Source organism: Netta rufina, assembly GCF_964035555.1.
Source record: "Netta rufina genome assembly, chromosome: 16".
NCBI lineage: Eukaryota > Metazoa > Chordata > Aves > Anseriformes > Anatidae > Netta > Netta rufina.
In genome coordinates this window covers 6,456,107-6,472,605 of record NC_140140.1, presented here as the reverse complement: position 1 = coordinate 6,472,605, position 16,499 = coordinate 6,456,107, and the positions used below count along the sequence as shown (strand labels likewise).

Genomic DNA, 16,499 nt, shown 5'->3' with positions numbered 1-16,499 from the left:
GGAGAATGGTATCTATCAGGAAAACCACCTTACTAATTTCAGCAGAAACCATGCCAATCAGTCACACAGGCTCCTTATTTAAACCTCACACCAAATCCAAGAAGGCCAGGGTGACTCAGGAAGGTAGTTTAGGATTGGTTTTCATTTGGAATGAAAACAGAAAATTCTGACAAAAACCAGAATATACCTCAGGGATATGTTATTTCAAGGTAATTAACTTATTCTAACACAAGGTGGGAAAAGTGCTCGTAAGGTGTGCTTCTGGATCTCATATTTCACGCTGACAGGGTGTGAAAACGACCTCTAAGAAAGATCTCCACATGGTGATGACCAATGCCAATGCCTTGGGAACGGCTAGCATCAAGCATCCATGTAAGTGAGGATGAAAATGATCAAGGCAGCAAGCACTTGAGGAAGCAGCCAAAAAAAGATATCAGACTTTCAGAAAATTGGCTCAGATGGAACATAAAATGCCCTTAAGAGATGCAATTGAAGTGCAGATGAAACCCTGTCCAGCAGACTTGCTATACAAAGCCACAGATGGATGACACGAACCATCAGCAGAAGGATGCAGTTACCTACTGCCAGGTTTTGCAAAACGTGCTTTCAAAGGCAGTTTTCCCCTCAACAGTAAGCACAAATCTCAGAGCTTAACACATCTACCCGGAATTGTGCTGCCGAGGCAGATGAGGGGAGAATTGTAAGGCTTTCCAGTACAGCTCTGCTGTTGAAGGATACAGACTACAATAAAAGGGAGCTGTGGTATTAGTTATAGTAAAGTCAGACAGAACCAGCAAGAAGAGCTGACACAAAGTCAAAAAAGACAGATCATTAGGCTTAAAGAGACCTTCAGTGGCTTTCTCTCACTTCACGTTTCTTCCATGTCAAAGCACATTGAAAATATGCTGTCAGAGGGACCGAGGAAAAGCAGACCACTAAGAAAAAAAAATCAGAACAGTTACGGGGAAAGGCCTGAAAATGAAATTTCTAAGAAGACAAGTACGAAAAAATACTCAAGTGCTGATTTCTATTTGAGGAAGCTGTAGCAATCAAAGGAATATGCAGACTATGAACACTGCAGAAGATTTTTTTTTAAGGTGAATCAATAATAGAGACAATAAGGGTGTGTGCACATGCACGTATACACATGTAAAAGACTGAGCCTGAAAGGATTTAAGGGAATGCCTTTGCAATCCTCTGACACCACAGATCTATTTAGAACTGCCAAATGATCTAAGGAAAGAAAATGCTCATGGAAACAGCTCCGAAAGGTCATAAAAACACATTACAGAAGACTACAGGAGTGAAGAAAACACATACACTTTTGAAAACCACATACACAGTAAATCCAGGGAAGTACTAAGGTCTGAACTTCAAAACACACAAGTTCCTCAAATCTAGCATTAACAATAGGTTATATTACTGTGGATAGTTAAAAAAATATCTAGCATCTTTCTCATAGAGCACTAGCGTAGGACAACAAACCATGAAGTTCAGATCCATTAGAAAAGGCTCTAAAAATTTAAGTGCCAAATAAAACAATGTCAGTTAGTGATTTTACTTTAGGATCATGGGCAAGAAAGCGCTTTCCATTCAAAGCTTATTTTCAAAATTCATTTTCCAAATAGCCCAAGCTTAACTGGCCACTTGACCAGGTACCTGAGACAGGACCGGTTTTGAGAGACACACACTTGACATCCAACTTAAACAGCAGGGTGGACACTCAATGTTGTAGCCTTGTGGGCCAGGTTCTGGGTACAAGAACATCAGTAGCTAATCGTTATGAGTAGCCTCTATGTTCTACAGATAGAAACGTTTTTTGTCTTTGGTAGAGCAAAAAAGGGATTTTCACTTCTACTTGAGAGGATGAATATCCTGAATGAGAAGTTTATTTAAAGCTTATCAGAAAAGTAAGCCAATTATTCAGAACAAATCCTCATGAATCAACAAAAAGTCAGATGTGCTTACTCAGTCAGCATGGGAGGTAACAGGGAAAGTGCAGGTGCAGAGGGTAGCAGACATCATCAATATATAGTTACCATTTCCATTTTTGCTCCTCTTCTTTTTTCGGCTTCTTTCTCTTGTCTGCTTCAGGAACTTTCTTATCTTTGCTCTTAGCTTTCTTTGCTTTGCTGTCCTGTAAAATGAGTAAGAAGCTGTTAGAACAAGCTACCACATCCCACTCCTTCCTCTTCTCCCAGGAAAAGGTGCTTTAAAACTAAACAACCATCTCTTGGGATGCATTAGTTTGGCCACAAACAACTGAATTACCGAGGCCTAAATACCTAAGTGTGCTCTTAGACCATCTTCTTAAGTCAAAGTCTACTGCTGGCCCCACTTCAAAGTTTTAAGCCAAATTATTTTGCTATAGTAGTGGGGCATGTTAAGCGCACAAAGCCAGTTATTGTGCCTCACCTGATAAGCAGCAAGTCTGGGCCACAGTAACACGATTGTTCAGTTATAGGAACACCCTCCTGGGCCTGCATGAGTTGTATCTACTCTGGCAAATGCTACAAAGCACAGCTGTAGCACTGTAAGGTGGCTTCTGGGAATGTATGGCATACGTTCACTATAGAGACACTTCTGTTAAAAACTAGAGAATAAACCATGCTACCAGAGGCTGCCTGCAACATGTGCTTCACAAGGGTGGCTTTGCTAGATGCAGCAGCACAGACCTTTAGTCTCAAATTATGGCTAACCTCTCAATGCCAACTCCCTTTCCTAATTTCCATCCTAGGCTTCATCTAAAAGCTGTGTCTTTCTAGCAGCTAATCTAGGTTTCATCTCCTCTGCTTCTGAACTGTGCTACATCATTTGTGCAACTACCAGATACTGTTAATAAAGCTCCTCTACCCTCTACAAGCTTCTTAACAGAAAGACTGAACTGGCAAGAACAGGCTGTGAGTTCATAATCCAGAGGCATCTTCTCCATCTCTTGTTTTATGTCTAGGAGAGAAGCTTCTCCTGACTTTATCCATTATGGCACAGACAAGTTAACTCGCACAATCAGCGTGGATCTACCACATGCAGCTTTGTCCCAGGACTGATCCCTGCCTTTTTTCCCTTGAATCAGATTCCCCCTGCTCTACATAATTCAACATCAAATTGTCAGTCTTGCTTTTCTTGCAAGAAATAAACTTGTCTTCTGCATTACCTCTTCATCCTCTTGTTTCCTTTTCTTTGCTTTCTTTATGTCTTCTGTTTTGATTTTCTTGGGTTTGTACTCAGCACTGTAAGAACAGAGACTAGCTGATGAAAATAATCAACTTTTGAGTATAAAAATAAAATCATACACATACAAAACTTGTGTGCAAGTTCACAGTATTACTGGCATATTTAATCTCTAAAGAACATAATTTTGTGCCCTGCTCTTTCAGAAGGCTGAATAATCCCTATCCAGGAGAACAGCCTATAGAAAACAAACAAACACGGGCTGTTGCTGCAAATAATTGTCCAGAACTTTCAGACTGCTGAAGCACAAATCTTCCTTGAGGAAGAACCCATTCAAGAGCATTAGCAGCCACCCAGTGATTGCATGGGATGGGATAAATCAGCAAAAGCTTAGTGGCATGTTCCCCTCCAACCCGCTGCCCCTCTTCTAGTCATCAGTCTGGGATCTGCCCACAAGGCCCAATTTTTGCATCCCCCACTAGTTTGAACAATAGCAAAATTGACTGCTGGCAAATTCTTAATCTTTCCATTGCAGGCACAAGATGGGAGGTCATGAAAACTTAACAGAAGGCAGCAAATGATTACACAAAAGAAAAGATGTCACACCCGTCTCTCTTGGAAACTGAGAACTACCACATAGGAACAGAATGCTGCTATGGTTAAACTCCTCCAGCCCTTTAACTCGAGACCTCTAACGAGGTCACACCATCTGAAAGTTGGACATACATGGATGGTGACAGATCACAGCACGATGGAGCAGCACTTTTATTTTACTGGGTGGGCTACTATATATCAAACATCATGAGTATTTTTCTTTCGATTTAGACAAACCCTCAGCATAACCCACAATGTATTTAGAACTTTTTAAAAGGGAATCATGTCAAGCAGCGCATGCAAACCTCCTCCCTACCCTGAATAGGCTGACTGCATTTTCTTCCTCTTGAGCAGTTGTTTCCTCATCCAACAGAAGCCACTACAGCCACTTAGCTAGCATTAATACCTCACTTGTTCAGGTTTAGGCTTTACAGTCTTCATCACTGTCTTTGTTCCATTTACCTTCTGCGTATTTTTCTCTTTATTATTATTATTTACTAACACTGCAGTAATTTCCAACACTCTCTGCAGAAGCAGATAATGGTATTTTTCCATAGACAGCACAAATACTACCCTTGCCCTGCTCATAGAGCTTCTCACAGAATAAGGCAACTGGTCTCAGATCTTCAGTCCCACATCTGAACCAGCACATGCTGAATATCTGATCTCCTACCTGCTCCCTTAGTGTTCTGCTTTTAAAACTAAAGGCAAGCATTCAAGTCGCCAGTACCCAGGCCACTTACTCATCATCTTCTCGAGGTCTCTTCAGTGGTTTGGAGTCCTCTTTAGGAGAAGCATAAAATCCATCATCATCTGGTTCATCTTTAATACGTGGCGGACTACAAAAGGAAATAAAGGTGGTTCTAAACTTCAAACAGCAAGATTCATAGCAACCAACACCAACTCAGTTTAAGAAATGATAATCTGCAAAAAAGACACGTCCTTCCAGTTCTGGTCTGGGTTGTCTTCCTCAGACCCCAAACACCTGAGGTGCATTGTTCTCCGAACTTCCACAGAGAGCACAAGGAAAAAGCCTTTCAGCATCTACACATTTGCTATTTCTCAAGCAACGCCAGGATCGATTTCAACAAACAGCTTGAATTTCATTGTTTCTTTGAGGTTCTGAGTAAAAGCAACTGTAGCACTTCTAAAACAAAACTGAAATCCATGCATGTGTGTAGTCACATAGGAATGTTACGTAGTTTCAGCTCAATATCCTTACTGAGCCTGATAAAACTAAAAGATCATCAAGTAAGTAGAGACTTTAAAGCTATTCTCCTGAATGTTTTGCCAACTAAATATTGAGGCATATGAAAAGCAGAGAAGGAAACAAAGATCTGGCAAAGGTAAATTGATTAGTCTATTTTCACTATCCAAACTGCGGGAAACAAACAATCCTGTTCCTCTCCAACCACAAATATTAAATTAGGCTCAACGCTTTCAGCCATAATGTCCCCCAGACACCAGTAATAGCAGAAAAATACAGTATGAGTGGGTAGAGAGACTCTCTCTTTAAACAGGCTCATTATTTCTCGATTTCACAGAAGCATTTCACTTATCTTCATAAATAAAAAGACATCACAAAGAGTCCAAAATTACATTTTGAAGCACTTAGTGCTACTCTACTCAGGTACAAAAAGTAACAGTGCCATCTTGGGCTTTCCTATTCATATTCAATCCAAAATTTCTGTATCAAATTGACTCAGTTTCCAAGTCAACACACACGTTCTGCGATTGGGTGGAGTGGGAGAAAAAAAAAGCAGCATTTTGCTTTGTAGATCACAGACAGCAAGAGACATTCTGGAGTCTTATTTTAGCTGGTAATGTGCCCATGAAGCAGAACAAGACAGTTTGCTCTTTCACAGCTGTAAAGCCACTGCAGTGCTGGCAGATGCAACTCAGAGCAAACAGAGCCGTGCTACTGTAAGAAGCCATTTCTGCGGCATCACGTATGATCAACTAAGACACGAGTCTGCAGCACGCAGACAGCTGCAAAACATCTATGGTAAAAGAGATTTGTCCCATTTGTTTTCTCTTCCAGGCAGAAACCTAGTAGTACTGTTTATTAAGCTGTTAGGAATTTTATCTATTTTAATACTGAAACATTTCCCAATGTTTTGCAATAGTGGGAAATAAAGCATGAAAATATTAAAAGAAAGGAGCTGTATGAGCAAGCTGAACCTTGACTTGCATTGTTCCCGAGGTTGTAATATTGCTCATCCTACCAAGTCTTAAAGAAGAAAATCAAAACCATCTGAACTTGTAAAAGAACATTTCAGCTGGAGAATAAGAATAATTGCCCTTAGCCAGATCTTGGCCTTCAAGAAGGCACAATAGTGATGATTCCTCCAGGCTTTTTTTTTTTTTAACACAGAAAACACTCAGACCAGAAGAGGGCCCAGTTACTTTGACGTGAGAACATCCAATGTCCCTCACATGCATGAAATTCTGCCAAATGGCAGAGGTTAGAAAGCATTATAAAAATAGTCTCCTACACCATGAAACACCTAAACATCATTGCTTTATTTCCAGAGTATCCTCCAAAAGGCCTGGAGAGGGCGCCTCTTTCCTGTGCCAAGCATAACTACGGAGTCTGCATTTTTAAACAGGAGTAAGAAAATGAAACGGATGAGGGCACATTCAAAATGTGGAAAGAATCACTAACAGGCACCGGCTAGACAGATGCCTTCTCCCAAACTCTCTGCATCCACAGAACATGGTGAGACAAGAAGGTTTTTTTTTTTAATTATTGGTTTTCTAAGTGGACTCAGAACTGGATATAATTGAAAACTCTTCCTGAAAGCAGATATGGACACACAGACACACCTATCACACCAGATACATCTCCAGTATGTCAGTGGACCAGATGCACCACCTTAAAAATGTCACTGGTTAAGTGGCAGATATTAGCTGGTCAAATATTAAGAAAAAACATTTTTCTAACAATTACCCACTTCAGGATTTTAATGAAGTTATTCAGTGATGACTGATCCAACACCTAAGTCCAGGAAGCTCTATATGTAGGAGGAATTCAGCAGACATTAGAATTTTTCTGAAGGCACCTCATTTTACATAACCATTTCCCTTACCTGGAAAGGCTTTAGCCTCTAGTCACTTACATGAAAGACACTCAAAGGCAATCTGGACTGCCTTTACAAGGTCCCATCTCCAAGAGACTACTCGCAGGATTCAAGTACCCATTTTTACAGCTACAACAGAGATGCTTTCAAGTCCAGCTATCAATTTTTCCATGGTTCAATCTGTTCTCAGCAGAAATCAACTATTTGATACTTGGACAAAGCCAGCACGTGCAGGCAGACACCAGGTGTTCAACAGCTCCATCTCTAGTTACTAAGTCAGTGGATCAATTACCAGTTCCCTTAGATGGGAAGGATATATCATCTGAAGGGGTCAAAAGAATTCACAATTTTTTCCCCAAGACCATGTGAGAGTAGTCAAAACTGAGCACCTAAAAAGCCCCAAATGCTACTTTTTTCAGATCATAGACCTTATTTCTTACCTGGAGAAACCATTTTCCTTTTCCTTCTTTATCTTTATATCGCCAGAAGATGATTTCATCTGAAAAGCAAGAGAAGCAGGAGCTGATTAGCACTGCCCAGAGCACCTTGTTTTTCCAACATATACCATGGGCAGGATACTTAATTTGCTGAAGGAACCAAAGGGCACCTTTATCCCCTGCAGTCCTGAGAAAAACACGACGCACCAAAGAGCCAACATTTTCTGTAAGTACTAGTTGATTCAGTATTTTCTGGCCCTTGACTCCCAGCTATGGAAGGAACTGAAGTATGTAATCAGTCCAACATTCAATGCTTGTCTGTTTATCCTCATACAGAAGGAATGAGATTAACAGATTTTTTTCCTTCCTTGTCTCTGAATTTAAGTTTGGCAAAGTGAAAAATACTAACATGGAAAAATGTAAAACAAGCAGACGCAGCTCCACTGAGGAACTGTTTCCATCTCCAATCCCTGCAGATAAAGCCCTTGTATCTTCTCATCTAGCACTCCACAAAACACATCTCTCTAGTCATCAGTGTTGGGATACCTCTCTCCAGGTTCATAAAAACTCTGAGGCGTAAGCCACATGCACCCCATTGACTTTTCACCATTCAGCAGTATAAACCAGAACCATCCTCTCATCTGTCCCACAGGAGACACCTACCTTCTCTTCCTTTCTCTTCTCCTTGTCTTTATCTTTGTGTTTGTCTTTGTGTTTCTCTGAGCTGCCATCTTTGTGTTTGGTTTTCTCCTTGTCTTTGTGTTTCTTTTCCGAGGAATCTTTGTGCTCACTGCAAGACAAGAGTGTACATTTGGGGACACTCGAAGCAACGTAACCAATACACTGAACCCCCAATGGTAAAAAGAAAGCCCACATCACTACCAACCCCAAAACGTAAGTGATAGCCTGAACAGGAAGATCCAACCCAGCCTCCTGTTACACGTCTTCCATTTTCCTCAGGAGGAAGAGGAACGCGCCACAAAACCACAGCCACCACTTCCCATCAGGAAACCCCCGTCAGCCTGGACTGCCAACGAAATCCACAACTGCTCCGCTTGAAGTAGTACAACGCTTCAGGTTCAATTCCCACCGTCTCTGCTTTTCTTCTTTATGTCCACAGAAAAGGTCACTGCAATCGAGCTGTCCATCCTGTCAATGCCCATGTGAGCTTTTGTTCCGACAACAAGTTTAACAGCCCTCATCTCTGGAACCAAGAGAAAATCGCTGATCTCCACTGTTCTCAAACAGATGGGAAAACCAGAGCGAACAGGATATGCGGTGTCCTTGTGTTTATGCAAAGTCAAACAGAAAAGGCAGGAATAACGCCGCAGTCCTCACTCAGAGCTGTTTCAGCAGCTGGGCCCCAGAACCACTGCAGGCCAGGACGGGGACGGGCACCCACCAGAGGAGCTCTGCTAGAGCTCAGCCTGACATTACAGCACTGCTTTCCTAATGCCCCAAGTCGGATGGGAAGAAAAAGACACCCCCAAGGAAAAAAAAAAAAAAAAAAAAAAGAGGTACTTTTAAAATCCAGTTTCATCCCTTTCTGATTTTGGAGACGTTTGGGTAAATTCAGAGCGCATTTTCCAACTTTCCCCATCAACCAGAAAGCAAGCTAGGAAACATCCCCGCTTACAACTGAAAATGAGTTTCTTGTGGAATGACAGCTTGGAGCCAGAAAATGAAAAAATGCTCTCACCATACTCGCGGTACAAACTGTAAGGACTGAGCACGTGGCTTAGTCGCATTGCTGCAGAAGCCAAACAACGAGCCTGTCAATTCAACGTGCCTCAAATACACACCCGTACATGACGTGCCTCCAACACACACCCGTATGTATGGCTGGGTGCACTCCGGCATCACGGCGGGCTCAAGCAAGCCACAGGCACCGTGGAAGTTGGGCTCTCTGCTGCTGGGCATGGTTAGGCACCAAGCAAGCTGCCTTCCTCACGCTGGCAGTTCACGCTCCTCCTCACACTTGCATACTCCATCCCTGAGACATCGCTCTCTGGGGCCCTCTGCTCCTTCAGAAGACGCAATTTAATGCAAAGCTGTACCAGAAGCAGGCAGCTTCCTTATTTTGGTTATTTCAACACTGAAGTGAAGCCCAAACCAACCTGGGAGAATACAGCCCTGGAAAACAGCAAGCCTGGAATGCCAGGGGGAGGTTTAACAAAGACATAGGCTTCAAATCTTGTTTCTATAAAAAAACAGACTGCAGGAGGCTTGGATATTTGATGCCTACGGAAAGCAAGCAGCATGTTAACCAGCTCCCTTAATGCTTGCGTGTGACTAAGAGGAAGGCAACCAGTCACAGACACGTCAACCCACACCCAGCCGCAGTGTAAAGTCCAGCGAGGTTCAGAACCTCACGTAACACCAGCACAAATGGCCCTGAACCTACGAGAGGTTTCAGTTATTCAAGCTTAGGGTAGCGCATACTCCAATAAATACACGCTGGCCTTCCAAACCCAAGTGGATAAAGTAAGAAAATTAATCTCTAGAGGAAATCAGTACCTTCGTATACTGTGTTGCATCAAAAGAGATCAGTAGGAAGAGAAACCAGTTTCATTTTTAACTCTCTAGCAACTTCTCTTTATACCACGTATAAAACTGAAGCGAAATGCCTAAACATTAAAAGGCCACTGGCACTCTAGAAATTCTTGCAGACAGACGCACAGCACCACATGTTGGCTGTGAGTGAAGGTTCAACAACTGCAGACTATTCTTACCCAGCAGATCGTGTTATGTACACGGTGTGATCAAGACATGCAAGTACATACAGAACATCCCGACACTGAACCTCAGAAACCCAGGAGATGCCTGCTAGTCTTGCTCAGATTAGGCGTGCTAGTTTCTTTATCCTGTTTATTCATCGGTAGCTCAGACTCCAGATACCCATTTCTTTCTTCCTTTGCTTCAACTAGATTCACCAAGCAACCGAAAGCACAACCCCCCTGGGTGTTAGCAATCTTTTTTAAACTCAAAAGTCTGGAAATCCTGACCTGACGCCTTGTTCTGTTATCTGTATGCAAGACAGGCACCTCGCTCACCAAAGATTAAAGTATTTCAATTACAAACGTGTACCATCATACAGAGGAAAAACAAAAACAACGAAACACAGGGCTTAGATCCATCTTGCTTTCTGTAAGTCTGCTTACATCTCCTTTTTGACACTTTATTGTTCTTATTTGGGATTTAAATTCTACTTGCAACAACATGTTCTACTCTGTCAACAGTTTGCATCTCCAAAGCACAGTATCCACTGCCATCAGTGGGGTTAGCTCTCTAGGGTACAGTTCATGACTGTGCCTGTTGCATTGGGAATTCGAAATAGAAATATTTTTTTTTTAAAGGTAAGTTTTCAGAAGCACCATACTCATTCTCACTGGCAGCCAAAAGCACAAGCTTTCAGTGTGCTGAGTAGAGCCCAGGAAGTACACAAAATGTGACTAAGAACAGATTAATAGATGGCAATCTACACCTGCAAAGCTAAAACTGACAAAGGCAGAAAATCCAATTGGCCTAGAAAAGCAGTGACAGTCTTTACGTTTGCCGAATGCTTACACGCTACTGCTGGAAGAAAAAAGTGCTAAAAACTTTTGGTGGCTTCAGTAGAAACCTGAATGATGTTCAGAGGGCCACCATCACGGCCACCATGAAAAGCAGTACGCAGGCTGAAGCTGACATTTACCATCGCTGGAGTCAGAAGCTAGAAGGCTGGATTCCTGATTCAGTCCATCCTCTTTTTTTTTTTTTTTCCCTTAAATAAATCACAAGACCATCCTTCCTCTTTGCTTTGCAGCAAGCACTGAAGCAGATTTCTCACAGAAGCAACACGGGCTCAGATAACCCGAGATAAGTCGGTCTCTGGTTTCACTCCGCAGCTTCGTTTTCAAAACAACGGCCTTGGTGGCCAGACCTGAGGCCCTGGTTGTTGTCCCTGGTACGAGGCTGGAAGAAATCCCCCAGGTGACATGAAGAGACAAAGGCATGTGCTACTCGTCCCTGGGAGAGCCTGAAATCTGCGGCTCTTGATAAAGCTTGTTTGGGAACACACTGACAACAAAGTCATCGACCAACAATCCTAAAAGAAATGTTATTTTTCTCCAAAAGCAAAGCAAGTTTGTCACATACCAACTGCAGCCAGCAAGCTGAGCAGCTTTGGTCTTTCAGTTAGCTAAGACACTTATGCGAGCCTCCAGGGGAACACAATTTAACCACCACGCTAATCTCAAAAGAAAAGAGGAGGCAACAGGATGCCTGCCTTACCCTAAAGAAGAGGCTTCAGCCTTCCATCAGAAAGCTATTTCCAGACATCCTCAAAGCTATTATTAGGAGGGATTGGGAACAATTTAAAGATCCGAAGTCTGTCTTCCTTGCCAATTCAAAATTGGGGGAAAAACTCACTTTTCTTTAAAAGCAAACAAACAGAACAAGCGAACAAAAAGGGCTCGATACCACAGGCACCCAGATATTTTTTATCCCGAATCCCTGTCTCAGAGCACTGCGGATCCCGTGCTGTACCTTCCTGCTGACAAACCAGCTGCGAGTCACTGAAGTGGGACAGCAAAACCCCCAGGAGACAGGGAATTTCACTGCACGTGAGCCTGACGAGAGGACGGCTGGTGACAACACGCTTGTTCCCACGCTGTGTTAGAAATGCCCAGCCTCGCCGACAGCACCAGGCCTTCCTCGGCACCCCGGCCACGACAACTGAACAGCGCTCCGAGTTCCGCACCTCTGGCAGTGCTTAACGCTGACATCCTGCTCCACTTGGCATTTTGAACGTAAAATACAAGCGAGTAGGATGCCATAACCCCACCACGGTGCAGGCAGAGCCAGGGGTTGCATCACCCGGGGCCACCCCATGGCACTGGCGTTGTTCAGACCAAGGGCAGACAAGCAGCAGCGTGTCTCCTAGCGCACTGCAGCCTTTTTGCTAGCGTGCTGCCTCGAATTTTAGTGTGAACAAGGCCATTGGAAGGCCTCGGGGCTTTGAGGCTGACGTGCACGAGGCGATAAACCTACCAGAAGCGACCCTCTGCCTGCAAGCACAGCTGCGGTGCCCGGCGAGGATGCCCGCAGGAAGGCAGGAGCAGGAGGCAGAATGGGCACCTGGCAGCAGCTGCTTCGGCTGCGACCACTCGGGAAAGGCGCAAGTGGAAAGAGCTCCCAGAGGGCAGCAGATGTGCCGCTCACGGCTTCCTTCTCCAAACTGCAACAGCTTCGTCGTAATTCAACGCTGGATTCTTCAGGTGCCATTTATGTACGTTAATAATCCCTTCCCAGGACCTCTTCCATTCCAGCTTCAAAATCACAAGCTGGGAAGGATGCTTTATCTGAAGCGTCTCTTATTTCTCCTCTCTCATTTTCTCAGCTGTAATTAGCTCGTGGCTGAGAAGCTGCTACTAGCAAGCAGCAGAGCCTGCCGCAAGCAGAGCTCCGCGTGCCTCCTCGCTAACTGCTGCAGCACCACTGAAGCGTAAAATAAAAGGAAGCTGTGATTTTACCTAAATCTAAAAGCACAAAGGGACAAAGCCTACGTTACACGGCCCGTGTCTCCTTTGACGTAGCATGGGACTAATGGAAAAACGGGCTCACGTGCAGACTAACGCATGCCAAGGACCGGCTGGCTGTGCGGGGAGAGTTTCAGGAACAGGAGGCACCCCAGCAAAGGACAAGTTTTCAGCTGCCTTGCAGTGTTTCGTGCTCGCTGCTAGAGAGCTGTAGTATGGTATTACAGGGCATGAGCACGTGAGCCTCGATGGTTCTCTGCTGGGATTTCAGCATTATGGTAAAAATCTGAAGCCACTTTTTCCCAGAGCTGGAGCCCTTCCTTCGGTGCTCGCAGATAAGAGATCAAGCTTTCAGCAAGGGGAACGAGATAAAAAGCTGCATTAATCAATAGGTGACAAAAATACTCGGAAGTCAAATTTACACCATTAAATGTACACCATTTGTGATTCTGTAATTTGTAATTTACACCACTAAATGTACACCAGTACGCCATTAACTGAAAAAGCAGAAATTTCTGCTGCTAGAAGGGATTGCATTAGAAAGCTAATGGAGGTCAACTGCACTCAAGAGGGGGAGGAAAACTGAAGCACCCACACCAGGGGGTGCTGAAACCCCAAGTCAGATCTCTCTGCCTCTTCGTGCCCCAGATGTACACAGTTCCTCGCAGCTCGGGATCACGTAGTAAATCAGTCAGGAGGTGTGTGAGATGCCAGAGCTGAAATTTATTTTCATTCACCACAAGCAAATGCCTTGGATCTGTTTTTCCTAGCAAAACCACAAAACTCAGAAGATGCCAGTGAAGATCAGGTCTATAAATCCCGTATGTTCCCTGCTTCTGTTCATCTCAAGCTGTGATCACAGGAGATTTTGTAAACGAAGGGAATATGCAATCTGACAGAGGAGTTTTTCCTGCAGCTCAGATGCCTGTCACACTGACAGCAGGGATCAGCACTGCGAGAGGAGCCTCTTTGCTCCCTTTCACTGTCACAGCCAGTTCTGCACGGCGCCGGCCACGCTCCATGCAAAGCCCAAGACACCCAGCAGAAAGACACTCATTACTGTGAACACTTCGAAACCAATCTCTTGCACGCCTTGGCTTCAAAGGGACCATTATTTCATTATTTTACATGGCTTCCTTGTTTGAAATGCTCGTCACCCAGAGATCAGAAACCTATTGCCACATCAGATTTGTTTCATTTTATTTTTTTAACTACTGACATTTATATTTAATGAGTGTGTGTAGGATTTTCTTTGGGGGATCAGGAAATAAAGGGTTGAGAAAAGGAACAAAAGAAAACACTTTGCTGGGTAGTGATTGCTCGATAACGATGTGGATTTATTCTGAGTTTTGTTTTATGGGCTTTGCACTTTCTTGGAGGGTGAAAGATCTTTGAGAAGACCCTCATGAGGCACATGAAGGCTCTCCCAGTACACTACAGCTACAAGTGATTAAGATACAGGAGTGTCATCTTGTGAGTGGGAATGGAAGAAAGCAAGAAGCAAAATTAGGAAGTTCCACATCCCAGTCCACACACTTCTGCCATATGAAATTAAGATAATCTATTTTAGGTGTTTCTGGGATTTATCTTGACAGCGTAGATACTTCCTTCAAAGTCTGGATACAGGAAACATTTATTCGGAAGTTTTTCTGCCTTGTTGACGTAGGTTTTATTTTAAAAAGCTTGTTTTAGTACCAGGCAGGAGATGAAACGGTGAAACTACCGCAGACAGACATTAAAAATGATCTGCTTTGGATGCAACCAGACAACGCTCTAAAACTGCGTACAATGCGTGACGCAACACCAAACTTCTCAGCGAGCAGTCAGGGGATGCTTCACACGCGGCACAATGCATCCCACAGGTACAAACCCAAGCTTCTCCAGCAACAACGGCTTGGATTTCTGCTAACACACAGCTCAACCTCTTTAAGAGCTAAAAAAGATACAGAACATCTCCTGCAATATAAAAGCTGATGACTGGAAGTACAGAACGGAATTTCTCAAGATTTAAGTGCAATGCTATTAATCTAAGAATTTTTTCTAAATGATTCAGTTTCAGTTTTAGCAAGAGGTTTGTATCAAACGCTGTAAGAACTCCCCGTACAGGTAGAAACCATTGGAAAATCCCACATTCTTGGTGCCTTGTAAGTTTTGTCTAATTTCTAGTGGAGTACCAGCTATTTTCACTCACATTTCATTGCCAAATGCAAAATGTATGGCTATTGGGATTCTCATTAGCAGGGCAGAGCATCTCAGAGCCTACCAGCCACTGCCTCTGCTCACCTGCTGTGCTTTACATCTTCCTCCAAGGACTCTGTCTTGTCACATCACAGCAAAGACAACCCTTTAGACAGGGGACAATTCTCCAGTATTTCCCTGCAAAGCAGCTTCCTCCCCTCCAACTGCTGGTAAAAATCAGAAGCTATTAAAAATGGCAAAGTGATCAGTAGTCCCCTTAACCTGTTCATTGCGAGCTGTCTGCTTAGCAGTAAGATAGCGAGAGGCGCTTGACAGTCATTGAAATGATTCCCAACTATTTCACACCAGTTGCACACTCACAGAGGACATCCTAAAACCCAGACTTCTCATTTACTCTTGGTTCTGTCCAAGGAAGTACTTTTGCACAGCAACCATATTAACAGAGCCATAACTGAAGTTCATAGAGGAGCATGTGCAGGACCAGCAGGAGTTTCAGGATGGATGCTGTTGGTTTTTGCTCCCTCCCAGGCTCACGTTGTGTTTAACCACCCCAAGTTTTGTATTAGGCTGAAACTCTGCATTTTAAAGACAGGACTTCTAACTGTACACTTGTGCAGCTTGCTCTGGTCCTTCCCCATCCTGTCGTGTAGTCTGCCCTCTGCCATCCTTGGAGTCTCACCTTCCACATCAACACTTGGCAGTAATCGGCCCACAAGGACACGCTCCATTCAGATCCTTCCAGAAGCTCCCCTCTTTAATTCCATGCTCATCACAGATCTTCCTCTACCCCCATGCTGTGAGCTGCTGGGCTATCTCCTCCATAAGATAATTGTTACCTAACTCTAACCCTTACAGGCACAGCTTAATATTCATGGAATTACACGCACGACAGCTGAATCAAAAGTCTCGGAGAGGAAGTGCTTAACTTTCAATTATGGGGTCAGTTATTTCTAGAAGGTTTGTTAGAAGACAGCTGGGCTTGCATCGCCAGTGGCCACGTGCCTTGTGCACGACTGAGCACGACTGGGGCAGTGCAGATCTTAGAAGACTCCTGAAGGATGGATCCAAGCAGAGCACTGCACACGTTTCTGTGTACGTTATCTTCCCTGAATGACACCTCCGTGATTCAGCAGCCCAATACATTAATTTTTATGGTGTCAGTTTTAAAATGCAGGAAACACTACAGACAAACGTTGCAAGCTGTGCACTCAGCTGGGGAACTGTCCCACCTTGTGCAGTGGCCTAAGGGGCAAGGCAATATCATGTAATCTCTTCCCAAAATATGCCTCAAAGAACAACCCTGCAAAACATGCATTCAGTCATGTTATCTACACAGGTGCGTCCTTCTATGACACAAAAATGTAGTATATTGTGCTCAAAGAACAAACAAATATTTAAATGAAAATAACTGGAAGCTTTAAGCGCGGTGTCTGGAAAAAGTGCTACCTTTCTTAAAGGGACTTTGAGGCAATGCTGAAGGGAGGGAGGAATTACTTCAC

At 43.7% G+C, this 16,499-nt stretch overlaps 1 protein-coding gene across 1 annotated transcript in view; it reads right to left on the bottom strand.

Annotated features, from left to right (window-relative positions):
* Positions 1-16,499, bottom strand: part of TOP1 (DNA topoisomerase I) — a 67,395-nt gene that overhangs the window by 17,785 nt on the left and 33,111 nt on the right. Inside the window, exons 4-8 of the mRNA XM_084296462.1 lie at positions 7,946-8,072; positions 7,286-7,344; positions 4,509-4,604; positions 3,155-3,230; positions 2,040-2,137 (exon numbers count right to left, since the gene is read on the bottom strand). Of these exons, the coding sequence (XP_084152588.1) occupies positions 2,040-2,137; positions 3,155-3,230; positions 4,509-4,604; positions 7,286-7,344; positions 7,946-8,072 (456 nt within the window). The remainder of the gene's footprint in view (positions 1-2,039; positions 2,138-3,154; positions 3,231-4,508; positions 4,605-7,285; positions 7,345-7,945; positions 8,073-16,499) is intronic.